Source organism: Protobothrops mucrosquamatus, unplaced genomic scaffold (assembly GCF_001527695.2).
Source record: "Protobothrops mucrosquamatus isolate PMUCROS unplaced genomic scaffold, P.Mucros_1.0 scaffold453, whole genome shotgun sequence".
NCBI lineage: Eukaryota > Metazoa > Chordata > Lepidosauria > Squamata > Viperidae > Protobothrops > Protobothrops mucrosquamatus.
Window position 1 is genome coordinate 1,188,567 of NW_015386776.1, and position 19,233 is coordinate 1,207,799.

A 19,233-nucleotide genomic window follows, 5' to 3' on the forward strand; every position below is an offset into this window, starting at 1 on the left:
CCATACTATGACTCTTGATCACAAATATATTACTGTGGCTTTCCAAAAACAATATGGCATTGGGATTGAAAGCATAACTGTTGGATGAACTTTTCTCAGATGTATGTATGTATGTATGTATGTATGTATGTATGTATGTATGTATGTATGTATGTATTATTTAACATATTTATATAGCATCCCAACTCACAAATAGGTGAGTCTGGATGGCTTACATCATATAATAAAAACCCACAAGAAAAACCACTCTCCGTACCATAGCAGCCGCAACAATTATAGGTAATCTGATTAGATTAAATCACAACTTTGAATCTCAATATTGGGGTTTGGGATAGGGAGAATTTAAGGCAGTATTAAAGACTAATACTATAATGCATGTAAGATCTTATATTTACAATAATAAAAATGTTGTTATAAATACTACCATTAACTAACTTTATGTCACAAGGAAGGGAGGGAGGGAGGGAAGGAAGGAGGGAAAGAAAAAAGAAGGAAAGAAACAAGGAAAGAAGGAAAGAGTTTGTTTTAGATTGCCAAGAATAAAGAGAATTTCTTTACTGTAATAAGGCCAGTGGAAAATACATTTGCTTCTACTGCCACCTGCCTGTTATTATGTGTATGTAGGAAATTAAAATAAATTGTTAAAAAGTAAAACATTTTAAGCCTCCCTTGATGTGATGCTTCCACAGACATCTGTCTGCCAGTCTGATTATAATGAATCTAGTAGAATTTCCATTGTACTGAAAGCAAGCTTTTTGCCAGTCTGGAAAGCAGCAGGACTGTGTGTGTGGGAGAGAAGAGTCAACTGAACAAGCTGACACTTTCTGGCAAGTGCAGAAGCAATAGTAGAAACATAAAATGATTAAAAGACATTATTACATATAAGTTGTACTTCTCAGAACCTTGACGAAGTATAAAGATATGGCTATAGAAGCAAACACATATGTTTTCATTCTTTTTCTGTGCATCTTTATTTTTTAGAAAAGAGATAAAAAAGTTGAGACTGCAACCTTAAACATGAAAGTTATAAAGTAATATAAATCTTAAACAAATGAAAAAATGTTTTTCTCCCATTTATTCAATCTATAAATAAATAATGTGGAAATGAAGGGACCAAAGAAGGCTCTTGAAAGCATTTGTTTATTAACAGCCTATGCTGAAATGCTAATAAACTCTTATGGGCAAATGAATGTTATACTTACCATTGTTCAAATCAGTGATTTATGATTATCAATTTGTGACTAAAGTTTTCATATTATGCCAATGAATCTATCAAGATTTCAGTTAATATTTGATTTACTACGAATCAATGAATGTCACAGGAGCTAATTATTCTTTGGCATTCTGAGGCAACTTTGCAACAGGACAACTACTTTGAAAACAGGTCTTCAACTTTTCCAGGACTCTCTTTATTTTCACATCTGCCAAACTTTGAATCGCCATCCTTCTACTGCATCAAATCTTAACTATATCCACCTTAGTTTCATTGAGACTTTTTTTTTCAGTTTACGACCTGTAATCCATTAATTCAGAGTAGAGTTGGGAGATTGTCCTACCATATACATTCAGATTAGGAATATATTTTATATTCTATGCACAGAACAGCTGGTTTTGAATGGTCCATGCCAAGATCTAAATATGTTTCAAGTGTTTCAACCATGTGCAAAATGGTTGTGATATTCCACATAGGAGCATTAGCAGTGACTGAGGGGACAGAGAGAAGTAAAAGAACTAAAAAGAAAGGAGGGAAGTGAGTGAGCTGGTGAGTTATGCACTTATTCCCGCTATACACTGGGAATTGGTAATGGCTGATCCAAAGTGTTCCAATAGAAATCCTAGGATGGGATGGGTTCAAAATGAATTAGTTTCTCCATTCTATTCACCGCATTAATTCAGTTTATGCATTTTAATATTTTTATGTGGCATCAACATTCCAAGATAAATCTTCTATTTATTAGCACCGGAGGGATGGAAAGTTCAAAAAGAATCACTGCATCTCCTAACACAGTGTTTCTCAACCTTGACAATTTTAAGGCATGTGGACTTCAACTCCCAGAATTCCACAGCCAGCAATGCTGGCTGTGGAATTCTGGGAGTTGAAGTCCACATGTCTTAAAATTGTCAAGGTTGAGAAACACTGTCCTAACACAATAATTCTCATATACGAAACAAAAGTAAAGCATACAAATGCAGAACTTTCTTTTAAAGACTGCAGCTAAATACTGAAATATATCCTTGAAAAAAAAAGTAAAATAAAAAAGAGAACTTTAAATATTTGAAAAATTCTAATAGGTACTATCTGCAGATAAGCTGAAGAATTAATACTGGGGGTCAGAGAGATAAATGACAGAGATACTAGGCAGTCACAGACTAATAAAAAGATGTTCTATTTTAAAGTCAAACAGAAAAAACAAAGGTTGCAGATTAGAGAATAGGGTAGTCATTAGGCAAGTAACCATATCATTATACCATTGCATTTCAGAAACTTAATCGGACAAAATTCATTCTTTTTCCAAAATGTTCCTATGTATTAAGCTAGTATAACTGCTAACAAGATATTTTATTAATAAACCTATTAATAAAATAATTAGAAGTAATGTACATCCCACAAAGAAGCAATGCAGAAAGAAGTTGTCCTAATCAAGAAGCCATCCTCTTTATTAGACACAAATAGTATAGTCCATCTCCTTCCTTTTCCAAAAACTTCATACACATTTTCCATTTTTCTACAAAACAGAATGTAAGGGTTCTGCCAATCTAGCTATATGAATAAGAACCATCAGCATCTTTTTTATGCCCCCAAGAGGGTGGAATTTTAAAAATAATCCCTGCAATGTTTTTTACAGGGAACGAACAGGGAAGATTTAAAGGTCAAAGTGAATTTCATAATTCTTACGAAGACTGAAAATGTCACTTCCTCCTTACAAATCCTGAAAGCTTATTAAAATTCCTATGTTATGGAAGTATGGAATTTGATAAAATCATAAATTATCTCATAGGAATTTAATATTAAATCTTATACAAAGTATAAAATATTTGTACAGTTTTTTCCCATTTCCCACACTTACTTTTTCATGTTTTTCAATTAGAATCTCCACCACAATGTTCTGAAATTTCAGATCCATAAGACCAGCCACTGTTTCTTCCTGTGGCCTCATTAATGTTGGTCCAAATACAACTCCTAAATTTGCCACAGTCATAAGATTTTTCTTAGCATGATCAGAAACACTTTTCAAAAACAGAAACAAACAAACAAACAGCATTATGAAAATGGCTACTTTAAGATGAAAAAATAAAATTACATTTCCTTCAACCATTGAACTTTTGCAACCATTCAAGATGAGCTTGTGAATTTCTTCTCTTTTCTTAAAATATTAAACCTCATTTAATAGATGGAAGTACCCCAAATTTCAAACAATTATTAGAAAAAATACTAACAGAAAAACAAAAAAAGCTTTTGTCCCTCTCAAAAAAAGTTGTTAGTAAATACTAACAATTATTTTATATCATTTTGAAGTGAAAACATTTTTACTTCAATTAAAAGCAATACTGTTAATGAAGATAATAGATTACATCCTGATTTGTGTATTCCTATATTGCATGTAGCATCATGTGTAATATCTGTAGACAACAGTATCTAACTTGCAAATTAGCCTCCAGATTGGAAATAGGAGTAACGTAGTATAGTGTAAACATGTTTGGGGTTAAAACTAGAATTTGGTTGCACTGTGGAATAACGGTCAAAATGTGTCAAAAGAAAAAAGTAGCGTCTTTACATGTATCAAGGAATGTTGTACGTAACACAGATGCAATTAAGCTGAGTATATAGGTCATCCTTACTTAATGACCACTAGTTTAGCAACTGTTAAAACTTGCAACAGTGCTGAACAAGTGATACTCATGACCAGTTCTTGAACTTCTGGCCATCACAGTGATTCTGCAGTCACGTAATCATGATTTCTGCCAGCTTCCAAGTAAAGTCAATAGGGTAGGAAGATGGAAGTTAAGTGCGGTCCTTGCATAACGACCTGCAATGTCATTAGCTGGGGGCAGCCAAAATTGCCATGACTAAGCAGCATGGTAATGTGATATCCAGATAACTGCACAACAGAAATTCCTTTCCAACTACTGTTTTTATGCAAGAACTACATATCTGACCAGAGTCATGATGAGATATGGAGAGCAATTTCCAATTTCCATGTTAAGAGACAACCATGGCACATGGAAGACAGTGACTTGGAATTTAAGAGTAGCAAACAATAAAGAGCTTGAAATAAAGAACCTTAATTAAAAAGTAAAATGGAAAGAGAAACATGTTCACTGTTGGTAAAGTTTTTGGATAAATGGAAAGACTTTTCTAATGCTTTTGGTGTGGCTGGGAAAAGATCCTGTTTCCTTCCTCTCTGGAGTGAGAGTGGCCCTACTGAGAAGTCCTTAGGAAGAGGAAAAGAGAAACAATAGATGAGTGAAGTAAAATGGATGAAGTGTAGCAAATATTATACAGTAAGTTAAAGAAGGGAGCGAGGACTGATTGGCAGAGCAATTTTAAATGGACAGTTACTATACCAACTAGAGTTTTGCTGAGATCAGAAGAGTACGGTAACCAATATGATGCCAGGTTGTTTTTTTTTAACCCACTGGATATTCCCTGGATACTAGTCACTATGGATATTTGGAGCTGGATTCCAGATCCATTTGTAATAACATGGCTTGAATGAGATTCAATGAGAAAAACTGGTGCATACCAACAAGCCAAGGCTGGGTTGGAAATGAGGAATTTCTTTGTCTGAGATTCACCTGCTAAGATTTTGAGTGCTGCAGCAGTACTAATTCCAATGATAAAGAAATGGTGGTGGTGATTCTATGCGAGGTTTACAAAAAAAAAAAAAAGAGGCTTATTTATGGTGCGCTTCAATCTCCAAATAGTCTGAGCAATGTACAGAGACAAAACAAAAGCTTAAAAAGTTCAACAAAATTCAGTCCTCAAACCAATGCTTATGAACAGTGTCATCAATTGATCCATCAAACAGAAGAAAAGGTTTGATGGAACCGCAAAGATTGTATTTATTTGCTGAATTTATCAGGATAGGGACTTCATGCAGTGTTGGGCTAAAGATAGTGTACTATCATGGAAAAGACTTGCCCTAGTTCAGCCACCATGTGCTTTTAGTAGACAGGGATATTCTCAACAGCCCTCCCTAGATAAGTGACTTGGATAAGCAGATTCAATTCTGGAAAGATGTTGCCAAATATACCTGATACTGCATCATAAAGTACTTTAAAATTCATTAAGCATGCATGTGATACAGATCACTTTTTCATATTGTCAATGGGGCATATTGAGTAAAATGGGCATGGACGAAAAGGAAAGAAATGAAATAAAGAACAAAAGTAGAATGTTCACAGGAAGTACAATTTCTGTATGAAAAAGAATGAGAACAAAAAATATGGAATCTGTATGGAAGAGGTAAACAGAAGTGTTTAAGAGAATAAAAGTTGTATAAAATGAAATAAAAAGATACTGAATAATGTATATAGACAAAAAAAAATAACTCCAAAGAATGTTATCAAAGAAAATACTGGAAATATTTGAACATTGAGCTGAAAGTCTGTTGCCCAGTACAGTAAGAGCAGTATACTCAATGGAATGTAAGCATGTCTAAGAATAAACAAAATGCTTAGCAAATGGTTCAACAATGAGCAGAGATTAAGACATGGATGTGTGATCTTTCCTTAGTTTTTTAGGCGATAATTATGTAAGGAAATGCTTGTGTTTGTCATTAGAACAGTGTTTCTTTTAGATATCAGTATGTGTGTTTGTCTGCATGTGTGTATATTTTTGCATGGAGACCATATTGTGTTGTTTGCTAGTACTTCAATAATTTGCAGTGTATATTAGATAAATCAGATAATTAGATGTACAGATCTAAAAATTAAAATACTGAAAACCAAGTTAAGATATAAATGTGATAAAACAAGAAGAAAAAGGGTCACCAATGTTGAATAAACATAGACTGAACACAAAAGTAAATGACCAGCATGAAAGATGTACATTGAGGTGGTTGCATGGAAAGGTATACTAAATGAATATTGGTATAAATGGCAATGGTTTCGGCTATGTTTCTTTTCTTTCTGTAATGCCTCTTATTATTTTAGCTATTTCTTAATATTTCCCTCTGCATTAACAGTGCTTAATCAGTAAAGGTGGGCATCCATCCATCCAGATTAAATTTTACTAAAATAGATATACAGTATACAACAAGGCAAACTTCACATTTGTTTTTGCTGTTTATATGAAATATAAAAATACACTCTGAACATAATCAGCCTTCTGGAACTGCAAAGGAAAAAATGTAAACATCAGACTAAGATACAAGATGCTTACTTTGCTAAGTGCTTCACAACAATATCAAGCATTTCTTTGTTCTTTTCTGGAAGTTTATGAACCAAGGAGTGGATAACTTTAACACGAGACTCAGGGCTACCACTTTCTACATAAAAGAAAAAAAAATAATAATTCGTAGTTATGCACTTGGCACAATGTATGCTGAAAATTATGTATAAACATTTTAATTTTCTTTCTTGCTACCTGTGCATTTTTAAAAATATAAAGTTAAATCCTATTTTGATACTTTTTTTATCTCCCCAGATGCTAGGAAACTTCAGTACTATATTAAAAGTTGCTAGTTATAGAACATTTATCATAAGAGGATAGCTTTTTATTTTCTTGGCCTTGTTTATGACTTTCCTTAATATAAAACCAAGCATCGGTTCCGTTTCCTGAAAACCACCCTGACTATAATATTTAAACAATTTGTTGAAGTGCATTACACTGAGATAATACAGACATGTCACAGCCCCACATGGGGCATAATGAAAATGAAATGATGCACAAATATGGTTAAAAAATGAGATTTGCTAAACCTATGCAGATTTGTAAACAATTAGGTGACAAGAGTCACTTGATAGTATTAAAATCAAATAATAACATAACATAAAGTAAAATAAAACAAAATGGTGAATAAATTAAATAAATACCTTGAATTAAATAAATACATACACTATCCACTCCAACCATTTATCTCCCATATCCTTTAGTATCATTATCTCTTTTCCAGCTTTACCTTCTTCCTCCTAGCATGCTTCAAGCTTAAATACCAAGAGAGTCCTGCAAATCTATCTTTTACAGATCCTTCTTTTTACGGAGCTTTCTTTCTTCATATCCTCAAATATCGTGCCTTCTCCTTCAAACCATTGCACATTCTGCTCCCTTCCTTGTTGCTGGCAGTCCCTCAGCTTCTTTAAGTCATAAACCTCTTTAGCCTTCCCCTTTAAAAAGTTACAGTCATAGTGAAACTGATAATATTCTCTTCTCTTATAAAAGGTAGGTTTAAATAATTGAATAATTAGGCATTTCAGGTTAATATCTAGGCTGTTTTCTTCTGTACAGTACAATATGGATTTTCTGATGGGGGGGACACTGAATCATACAATAATTCTTCTTTAGTTAATTATGGTTATGTTGACAGACTTTTTGAAAGATTCTTAACACAAAGTTCAAGCTCCTATGTAATTCAACTACATTACATTCTGGGAGGTTACATCCAGTTTTCTCATTACCCATTTCATATTATTTTCATAAGATAAAAATAATGCTAATATGTGTAAATTATATTGCAAAATCCTTCTATTTAGCCAAATACACTTAGTTTTATATATGAATTTGAATATATACTGTATAATAGTTTGCAGTGAGGCTGTTGTACTATGTAGAAATTTTTTAATATTCTGAATACTGTATGCATTTGTAGGAGGACCAGAAATATACATAAATTGCAAATAATTTTTGGAAAAGACTTCGAATATTAAGTTACCTAACTGGATTTCCCTGATTTCCAATAATTATTATTTTAAAAGAAATAAAATCTGATAAGTCATATATTTACTAGCAAGAGTGATGAATTCTCCGTGTAACTCATACGTCATTAAGGGCTCTGGCAGGCTTCTGTTAAGACAAAAACATTGTAATAATTAAGGGGGAAAATGATCATGCTTCTTTAAGTTTACAATTGTTTAAATACAAACATCCTAAAACTATATATTTTATCATACTACAATGTATTCATTTTAATTTTGCACTGTTTAATTTTCCACTTAGGATTCCTCTTATAGTAACTATAAAAAAATCATCAATCCGTTAAAAAAATCATCATTCCGTGAAATATTTCTCTGGGTTGTATCCCATATTGCACAGGATGTTTTTACCACCAGAGCCAGAAAATATAAAGGCATCATTACCATACTGCAAACAATGTAGTCTTTAAAGCAACGGTTCTCAACCTATGGGTCGCGACCCCATTTGGGGTCGATCGACCATTTCACGGGGGTCGCCAAGCAAGGCTGTCCGCCATTTTTTTCCCCTTTTCCGGCGGGTGCCTTACCTCCCTTGGGCTGGGCCAGCTGGTAGTCGGCCTGCTCCGTCTCTGCCGCTTGCCAGCTACGCCTCGGCCAGCACAGGGGGCGGAACCACGCATGCGTGGCACTCCCGGGCAGGGAAAGTCCTTGACTTACGACCGGTTGGGTAGTCCTCGACTTACGACCGGTTTAGTCCTCGACTTACGACCGGTTTAGTCCTCGACTTACGACCGGTTGGGGGTCGCGGCATTAAAAAGGTTGAGAACCACTGCTTTAAAGGATGCCTTTTTTCAAAACATAAAAGTTTATTATAACTATTTGCACAGATTGCACTCTGAAAATTACAATTTACTTCTTTTTCTTTCTAGTCGAAAGGAATGTTGAAAAGGAAGTACGTAAAGAAGCTTGAGTGTCTGTCTATCCATTAGCAGTACCACTCTCCAAACCCAGGGCAGGACAGAATCAAATTGGGGATGACAGAATGTTGCATTAATGTATCAGCTGAAGCTATAAAGAAAAATGTGCCCATGAATTGCTACAGAAAGGGCAATTGTGCAGCAGCTTGACATGTTGCCAACCATTCCATTCTAAACTTTTTCCCAGGTCATTTCATTAAAGGACTGGAAAAAATTCCAGAAATAATATTCTACACGCTTCCTAAAATTGTTTACACTTGCATTTTTCAAAAAAAACCCCATGATAACATTTGCCATCTAGTATAGTTTCAATTAAATTACAGAAATCATGACATATTTAATTGTACCTTAAGTATTGTTTCACTGTACTTGTTATTGTCTTCACTTCCCATTCTGTATTACCTTCCAAATCAACTTCATCACTTGTTTTTGCATCTAGAAAATAAAGATAAGCAGGTAAACTTGATCAGTTATAATTCAGTTTTCAGATACTGTATAACTGAGCTTATGAAAGCAGCAATAAATCAAATCATAAAATTCTGCTAATGAAGAGAATAAGTCACACAGCTGCAAGATTCTGTTTCTTATCTTCTATGCATAGAGAAGTAGAAACTACAAGATAGTGGGAGTACACAAGATAGTATACAGTACAGAAAAGACCATTTCAAAAATCAAATTTACATCTGTTGTCTGTTGTGGTCTCTGTGAATTATATATGGGTTATTAGCAGGCTTACTTGGGTTACTTATATTCTGGGACAAATAGCACTCATTAATACAGAATTAAAAGCAACACTGATATCAAACAAAGTATCATTTTGAGGTCAAACATTTAATATATAATGCTGAATGCTCCCTTGTCTGGAAGAGATATAGAACTGCAGATATCAAACTAGTTGGTAGAGTGACTTCTCGTGGACTCTATGGTTTTGGCTGGCTATAATACACACTGGTTACAATAAATTTTGTCAATTAAATTAATATATATTGATATTATTGATACATCTCTTTTATCCATCAGACAAGAGAGATTTTTCCCTCAACCCAGAAAAGCAGAAAAATATCTGTTGTATATCATAAAATGACTTGGTTGCAGGCAAAAAAATCCAAGAGTCAGTGGTTATCCCAATAGAGTACAGATAAAAAGGCACTCAGGTGAGGCCACTTTAAACTATAAAAGAAGACTATAGTTGGTCTTCACAAAATGTCTAACATTTGATACAGCTCCCTCATAACCAACCTAAAAAGTCAGGTCTTGACACTAGGCAACTAAGTGACTGGAGGTCAGGGTGCAGATTCTTACTGTGTATTAGATCTTATGAAACAACTAGAATAGCAGAGAATCATACCTATCTTAGCCACCAAAAACAATCAAGGTGGTTCTTGATGAGGCATGCAAGCTTTTGATAATGAATGGACTTTTTAGCCAAGATGTTCTTTATAGCTTGCTTCTTTGCTACAGAAGTTCCTTTTGCTGCAGAACTTCCATTGTTTACTTTTATGATTTTGTTCCTTTACTATTGTTATTTTTACATGTTTTATTTTTTCTTGTTTTATTGTTGTGAGCTTCCCAGAGTAGCGAAATAGGCAACAAATAAATGTAATAAATACAAAAAATGTCCTCAGTGGTAAGAAGCTCCTGGCAAGGTTGTAATCCATGTTCAAAACTCTTATATGCAATGACAGAGATACTTATGAAAAATTACAGTAATTTTTCTAACAATCAGATCCATTTAATTCTTGTAACTAATATTCTTTTTCAGTAGATAAATTATTTAAACATGAACATCCATTTTATGAATTTTTTATCCTTAACTTTGTTTTTTCTTTCTCACAACATTCCTTTCCTCTTGCAAATCTTGATGAGCCTGAGGACCACAATTTAGGAAAGCTAAGACAGGAGATGAAATCTTTCCCATGCTTGCATACCTATCCAGGTAAATCTTTGTAAGGCAGAACAACGTGCTGAAACATGATGTAATAGCAGAATAGGATTTGATTTCCTGCCTTTCCATAAAAAACAAGCTTAAAAAATGAATCACCCAAGAAGCATGGATCTCAGATAATGGAAAGGTCATAGGATAGTGGTTTATATTCTTCATAAAACAGAACCCCAAAATAAGCTTCTATTTGAAGAATATGCAATAAAATATAAAAATACAAAGAAATAAACTACATTCTATAGTATGTGTGTAAAAGGATTTTGTGTGTGTGTCGATTCCTTGCACTTGTCTGGATCAGTCCCTGAGGTTTTCTTGGCAAGGTTTTTCAGAAGTGGTTTGCCTTTGCCTACTTCCCAGGGCTGAAAGAGCCTGCCTCAAGGTCACCCAGATGACTTTGTGCCTAAGGTGAGACTTGAATTCATGGTCTTCAATTTTCTATTCTAATTCCTTAACCACTGCACTAAACTGGAACTGCTATCAGCTATTTAAGTTTAAACTATCGTGTTTCCCCCAAAAATAAAATTTTCTCCAAGAAAACAGACGATTAAGTTGGGTTTTATGAAAATACCAGGTTTCAACAGGTTCATGCATTTTGTCTCAATAACTTTACCTTTTACTTCCTCACTCTTCCTGATGCTATAAGAAATATTGAGGTCTATATACCTTTCTTAAATTCAGTTTAATTGCCAATAGCAATTAAAGAGTTAATTAATAATTAGCCAGACCATTTTGCAAATTAATACGGCAAGCAAGACAGTATACTGTATAATATCTGTCATATTTTCAGCAGAGACAGCATCATACAGGTGGCAAGGATTTGACAGTAGCGCATACGGTAAAATAAAGTACTTTGCCATTCACATAATGTCTGGGGTAATGAGATGAATTCATTTGCTAGTTTCCTCTAGTTTTATCTGCCAAAGAACACTGTGTTATCAGCACAGATGGAGCTACATGCTCCTGGAGATGAGCCTGTTGCAAACTAACATCTCTGAATATCAATGAATCCTTTAGAGTCAGAGCAGGGATTCTATCAAGTGACAAGCTTGGAAAACACAGAAAGCTCAAGTAATCCCAGTAGTCTGATCTGATTGCATGTACTGCCAAAAGTTGTGCACAAGAAATCTGAAAATTTTGCAGTATTGGTGGGATTGGATAATAGACAGATGAACAGTTTCAGATGACTTATAGCTATATTTGTGTCAGAATTAAATAAAAAATTTATCGAAGGGATGAGAAACTATAATTTTCTAGAAAATCACTAGAGTTCAGAATAAGGATTAAACACATACAGACATGTACATGTATCCCTCGACCTACGTACAACTGCGGACCTGCGCCTTTTTCGCCGAGCCCCTGAAAACCCATCTATTTCGTGTGGCCGGCCTGGCGTAGTCTTAATTAGGTTTTAGTATAGGTTTTTATATGGGGTATTTTAGAGCAGGCCTTTATTTATTTAATTTGATTTTAGAATAGATATTTATTGTGATTTTTATTATCGCCTGTTCACCGCCCTGAGTCCCGTAAGGGAGATAGGGCGTTATACAAATCTAAATAAACATAAACATAAACAAACATTTAAATATATTTGCACTGAAATGAGACAAATTTCAATATGTTAAAAATATTCCTTTACTTTAAAAAATATCTAAATATACTGTTTTCATTTCATGAAAATTTTGTCCTCACATAATTAAGGAGAAATCTTGAACAAACTACAAGTATCTTAAATCTTTCTATATTTTCAGATTTTTTTTAACTTTGGTGAATTAAAGGGCATAATGGCTATGTATTAAATTATGCCTTCTCAGCATCCATTAAAATTCTCCCAAATCAAGTTGCTTCCTCATCTTGACATGATTTAAATAGAAAAGTAAAACTTGAAAAAAACATTAAAAAGTATGCATATATAATGATAAAAGCAGATTTTAAAAATGAGCATACCCATCAACAAATTCAGAAGTCTCTGGACTTTTGAACTCACCCCTACAACTCTATACAGTCCTTGATCATTTATACCTATTAGAGACACAAAAGAATAAATAAAAGTTATTATATATAAATAAGTCATATTTATTATAAACATTTAACCTGGCTGATGAACAGCTTTGAAACAATTAATCCATCGACAAGTAAAAACTGAGAATTTACTTCCAGGAACAGAAGAACACTGAAGAATGTATAAGCTTCCCATAAACATCTTTTTGGCTACTGTGTAGACAAAATCCTACACAGTGCAGGTTTTTTATCTGATTAAGTATAATTGTATGTAAGAGCTAAAATAAAGTGATAATGAAATCTTTGAAGAATTCAAATATATCCATGCATCAATGAAAACACTTTTAGTTCAATATACTGAAGTTAACATAAGTTCAATATTTTTCTCCCTGGTTAGTCCATAATTTAAATTACAGACAATTTGAGCTCTTTATCATACCTAAAAAAATAAATATTAACCTAGAACAGTGGTTCTCAACCTTTTTAATGCCGCGACCCCAACCGGTCGTAAGTCGAGGACTAAACTGGTCGTAAGTCGAGGACTAAACTGGTCGTAAATCGAGGACTAAACCGGTCGTAAGTCGAGGACTACCCAGCCGGTCGTAAGTCGAGGACTTTTCCTGCCCGGGAGCGCCATGCATGCGTGGTTCCGCCCCCTGCGCCGGCCGAGGCGTAGCTGGCAAGCGGCAGAGACGGAGCAGGCCGACCACCAGCTGGCCCAGCCCAAGGGAGGTAAGGCACCCGCCGGAAAAAAGGGAAAAAAATGGCGGACAAAAAAAAATGGCGGACAGCCTTGCTTGGCAACCCCCGTGAAATGGTCGATCGACCCCAAATGGGATCCCGACCCACAGGTTGAGAACCACTGACCTAGAAGATACACTCAAATATAAGGCGCTATCTAACTATTGTAAACTTCAATTACATATTGTCCATGAAGAGCACTGCAGTTGTTGTTATTGTACATAACATGAAATCACAGCTGGCAGTTCTTTAGCTGGTGTTGGCCTTCCTACACATTGAGTTCTTCCCAAGAACCTAGGATGTCATAATCTATCAATGTAATATATGTGTAATACTAGCAGTGTGGCTTTTATAAATGACAGATAGAAATTTTGTCAATGCGCACAAGATTTTTTGGTATGGCAGTATGCCAATAACTACGGGAACCACCATGGCCCGTTTATGCTATAATCTTTCAACTTCAGTTTTCAGATATTGATACTTTGTGATCTTCTGCAACTTTTGGTCTTCCATTCTACTATCCCCTGGTATTGCCATAGCAATTATCCACATTCTCTTCTTTTCAACCAATTATATAAATTGCAATGTTTATATTTTCACCTTTTTCAATTAGTATACTTAGTTTTATAACATGGAAATGCTAATACTAGTGATATAGCAGGTCGCATAATTTCTAATCATTTTTATATGACACAGTCTTAAAAGTTCCAAGAAACTGTTAGAAAATATAATAAATCTGCATGTTTTAGGATATGTATTTCCTGAATTGCTAACAGTAAACACAATCAAGAAAATAATAATATGGATCAAGCCACAAGAATGTAATATTAAATCTGGTAGTAATATAGGTAGTCCTCAAGTTATGAGTGGAATGGAGTCTGCCCATTCCACTCGTAACTCGAAAATTCGTAGAGTGAATCTCATTCGAGGTATGAGATCACTCCCTTGCTCGCTAAAACACACACGGCTCATTAAGCAAACATGAGGTATCTCAGGGTGGGGAAGGCCATGGAGGGCCTAGTGCTAGTACAGGCCCCAAGGCCTCCCCGACCCACTAAAATACCTTATGCTTCCCCCTCCCTTCCTGCCGCACCGGACTCACCTGGAAAAGATCAGTCGCCTCTCTGCTGCAGGTCCGCCCAGATCTGAGACTGGGAGATGCTTCCACAGCTCCCCACAGCCCAATCCCGGGTTCCAGAGGCCTTTTCCAAGCTGCTGCCACCCGGATCTGAGGCCAGAGAATGCTTCTGCGGCCCACCGGATACCTGATCCAGGTGTTGGAGGTCTTTTCCAGGCCACTGCTGCCCTGATCTGAGGCCAGGGAACGCTTCTGCAGCCCCCCATGGCCGATCCGGGCTCTGGAAGCCTTTTCCAGGCCTCTGCCACCAGAAACAGGCTGACACAGGGCTACATAAGCATCCCCCATCATCAGATCCTGGTGGCAGCAGCTTGGAAAAAACCTCCGGAGCCTGGATTGGGCATCCGGTGGGCCGTGGAAGCATTTCCCGGCCTCAGATCTGGACAGCAGCAGCCTCAAAAAGGTCTCCAGAGCCCAGACCGGGCCACAGGGGAGCGCAGAAGTGTTCCCCGACTTCAGATCTGTACGGCAGCAGCCTGGAAAAGGCCTCTGATGCCCCGATCCAGCCTCTGAAGGCACGTGGAAGCTTCGGTTCTGTTCTCTGTTGCAGAGAACAGAGGCCTAAATTAACATGAGATCATGCAAGATCAGTAGCGTGAGATCTCGCCCCGCTGATCTTGCATTACTTTAGGTCTCCATTCTCTGTGAATGAACCGAAGGCTTGGAGCAGCCAAGAAAGTGAAGGATCTCGATGTTCGCAGGGTGAGTATTGAAGGCCTGGTACCTAGGGAGACCCGTGGCGGGATGGGGAGGGAGGGAATAACCCAGGGTGAATGTTGCAGAGCCACTGCGGACTTGTAGATGTCAACTTGCGGACTTCGTGGACTCAGCCAGCTGGAATTCTGGGAGCTGAAGTCCATAAGTCTTAAAGTTGCCAAAGTTGAGGATTAGGATTCAACTAAAATGTACTGCTAGCTTATCCTAAAGCAGCAAACGCAAGCTATAGCCATTCAGATGTTATTAGGCTTAAACCCAATTTGCCTATCCAGTGGTCAGTGTTTGATAAGATACAAGCTATAGTCCTAGGAAGTCACAAAATCTCAACTCTTATTCTAATAATATATTTTCTAGAATGAATATTGTTAATGCTTATGACAGTTTTCAGTAGTCTATAGAGCTATTTTCAAAAGCAGTTTCAAGATTTTTATTATGTTCCTTTCAATTCCTCACTAGTGAAAATCTTGTTGTAGAACTTCAAGGAATGATAGCTTACTGCTGCCATCTGTCTTTCCAGCAATGAATTATTATAACTAGTGCAGAAAATGGATGAAAGCTTTTAAAACAAATATTTGGGAAGTGGAACTATGAAGTCTCAGAAGAGGAAGAAAAATAAGTATTATCCACCTCAAACAGAATTGCTGAGGATACAGATAAATTAAGATTAAATGAAATATTTCTCAGGTACAAAAGAGTAACTGGTATAGAAAGCACAAAAATGTACTATGTATCTGATGTCTCAAGAAATCACAGTGATTAAACAAGTATCAAGTGTTATTTATTTCATTTTATTTGTGCCCTAATAGGTCACCAAATGCCTCAAAAATACTCATAATGACAATATTTAATATTTTCTTTTGCATGGCAAACTTCCCATATCAAATCCTTAGCATTTTCTAGATGATACTGGGGAAAAAATCCTATAATAAAAGCCTAGAAATCCATTGCTACTCAATGAAGGTCCTATTCAATTAGATGAAGCGATGCTAAGAAAGAAAGCAACTTCCTATTGGCTGAGAAAACTAGAAACTCTTTTTGAGGTTTAGATAGCATAGATAGCTATGGTAAGATAGGTAAGATAAATGTAGATTTTAAAAATATTTATGTTCAACAAGCAATTCTTAGAATATGGAATAAGTATAAATTTAGATTTTGCTTAATAAACATTTTATGGTTTCAGCAGAAGGACCATTTTATAGATGAGAAATTATAAGTACACATAAATGGTTAATTTACTGAGATATAGTAAAAATTTTCTCAAGATTTAAGGATAATAAAACATGTGGTTAAAAGGATTGACATTATGTTCTAGCCTTAAAAAGAATTTTTATAAGATGATATATATTTATCATCAGAGAAACTATCTAGAACAGTGTTTCTCAACCTTGTCAATTTTAAGGCATGTGGACTTCAATTCCCAGAATTCCACAGCCAGCAATGCTGGCTGTGGAATTCTGGGAGTTGAAGTCCACATGCCTTAAAATTGTCAAGGTTGAGAAACACTGATCTAGAATATACTTTGAATCTTGCTGGAAACAACATCAAGAAAAAAAGCAATGTCTACACTTGTGGTTGATTGGTAAACCCCTATAGATTTTTATATGAAAAAAAATGCATTACAGCTGGTAATTTAAAAAATGGGTAATAGAAAAAAGTGAGGGTATTTTGTAATAGAGTAAGAGATACTTTTGTAAATGTACTCATATTTGCTGCAAAGAAAGTTTTAATTCTTTATCTTCCTGCAGTTTGCTTTTTTTCTTTCTTTACTGCTTTTGCTTTTTATTAGTTGTGTTCATTTTAGTGTTTTGTAAAACTACTAAAAATTTGTATGTATGTATATATGTATAGCAACTTAATGGTACTATATATCATATATTATAGGGGTCCCCAACTCCCAGTCCATGGACCGGTACCAAGCCACGGTATGCCAGTAACCAGTACGCACAAACAAGCAAAGCCCCATCTTTGGGATGCAGGCAGCACACAAAACCACGTACTCTCCAGTCTGTGGAAAAATCTTTCTCCACAGAACCCGTCCCTGGTGCCCAAAAGGTTGGGGACCTCTGATATATTATATCAGAGCTTCCTACTTTCTGCCTCCTTTTTCATCTGTACTTGTTTCTTTAACCAGCAGCCAATAGAGTAACTAAGAGGAAGCTAAGCAACCTGAGCACATCTCTCCATTCCATGATGCTAAATTCTGATGACATGCCAAAAGAGAAGCATGTTTTTTGCTATCGTAAAGTAGGAAACACAGATTTAACATACACACAAAAGCCTAGCACAGTTACTTGCTTCAGAAGATCTGGAGATGAATCAACTATAAGGAACTAGAGAAAAAAATATCCAAGAGAACCTGTGCTTGCTTTACAACTTATTACCTTAGCAGATCCAAAATTAATCTTCAGCAGTCATTAAGTGAATACATAGAAAGACATTGTAATATTTCAAAGAATCAAATATTTCAAAGAAAATTTGCCTATCTGCAACTTTCAGAGATAGACAGACAGACAGACAGACAGACAGACAGACAGACAGACAGACAGACAGAAAGAAAGAAAGAAAGAAAGAAAGAAAGAAAGAAAGAAAGAAAGAAAGAAAGAAAGAAAGAAAGAAAGAAAGAAGACCAGAGGGGATCTTACTTTTACATGCAAAAAGCTTTTGTTTCAATATTAAGTATTACAACAAAGCTTGATAATATTTCACATTAAAAACAATTTACTGCACAAACTTTCAAACATAGGAAGCCAAAACTTAAAAAACAGCTCCTAAATAGAGTAAATTATAAATACAGCTCCGAACCCATATATCAAACAGTTACAATAGCACAGAATTACATGAAATGTGAGAATTCAGCCAATTTTCAAGAGTAGCTTTACAAGTCATTATGCATCAGTTTTAGATTTTATCTAGTCATATATTATAAATTTCATAAAATTAATATATTGAAATGCTATGTGCAATTCTGCAAAACACTATTTTGTCTCTTTCCCAAGTCATCTTTTCATTTCATAGGTAGATATCATGACTCCTTTGTTTTGATACACAAATGGCAATGGTAACATGATGAGTGTTCTGCACCAGTTGTATAAAATTGCAGTATAAAATATGCCTGGAAGTCAGCAACTCTGTGAAGTTTCCTTTTTTGAAAAGAGAAAAAGTATTATCTGCAAACAATGTTGCCGAGAGGAAGGGGGAAGCTAGATCCCCCCCCCCAACAGTCTAATGGCTTTGGGTTCTTTCTCTGACAGCATGCTTGCTCAGAACTGCTGGAGAAAAAAGATTATTATAAGACTTCTTCCTTCCTCCCAAGAATCCAATGACTTTGAGCCGGACTACTACAAAAAAAAGAAATCTAATTTCCCTTTCTCTCAGTAATTGTGAAAGAAAGATACATTTGTGCAAGATGTAGGAAGACTGTAAAACATAAAGATGGTCATGGAGGGCAGTATGTGGGGATGGAAAAGTTCCCTGTTCACGATTTACTTGGTGCCTTAAATAGGTAGCCATAGCAAGAAAACTATTAGGGCTCAAGGATTATGCTCATGAAACAGCAAAGCTGAGTAGAAGTTGGAATGTTTCCACTTTTCTACTCTGCTTTTTTCCCATGAATATTAGAAGATTCATTATAGCCAAGATGAAAGATTATTTATTTCTGTTCAATCCAGGAATTCTTGTCTTTACCTCTTCTTTCAATAGCACTAATGCATTTTCTGAGAATTGAGAATCCAATTTTATCTAGCTGTGTACCTAAGACGACAAAAAAATGAAGATATTTCAGATCTTTAAGCAATATTTTCCATTTAACAATTTATTTATTTTAATTACATTTATATCCCGCCCTTCTCCTTGCCCTTCTCCTTGCG

General features: G+C 35.5%; 1 protein-coding gene across 1 annotated transcript in view; it reads right to left on the bottom strand.

The window, feature by feature from the left end:
- ARHGAP10 (Rho GTPase activating protein 10) overlaps positions 1-19,233 on the bottom strand; it is a 103,627-nt gene that overhangs the window by 38,490 nt on the left and 45,904 nt on the right. The window contains exons 13-18 of the mRNA XM_015816448.2: positions 19,052-19,117; positions 12,718-12,792; positions 9,179-9,266; positions 7,947-8,005; positions 6,386-6,491; positions 3,069-3,228 (exon numbers count right to left, since the gene is read on the bottom strand). Coding sequence (XP_015671934.1) covers positions 3,069-3,228; positions 6,386-6,491; positions 7,947-8,005; positions 9,179-9,266; positions 12,718-12,792; positions 19,052-19,117 — 554 coding nt within the window. The remainder of the gene's footprint in view (positions 1-3,068; positions 3,229-6,385; positions 6,492-7,946; positions 8,006-9,178; positions 9,267-12,717; positions 12,793-19,051; positions 19,118-19,233) is intronic.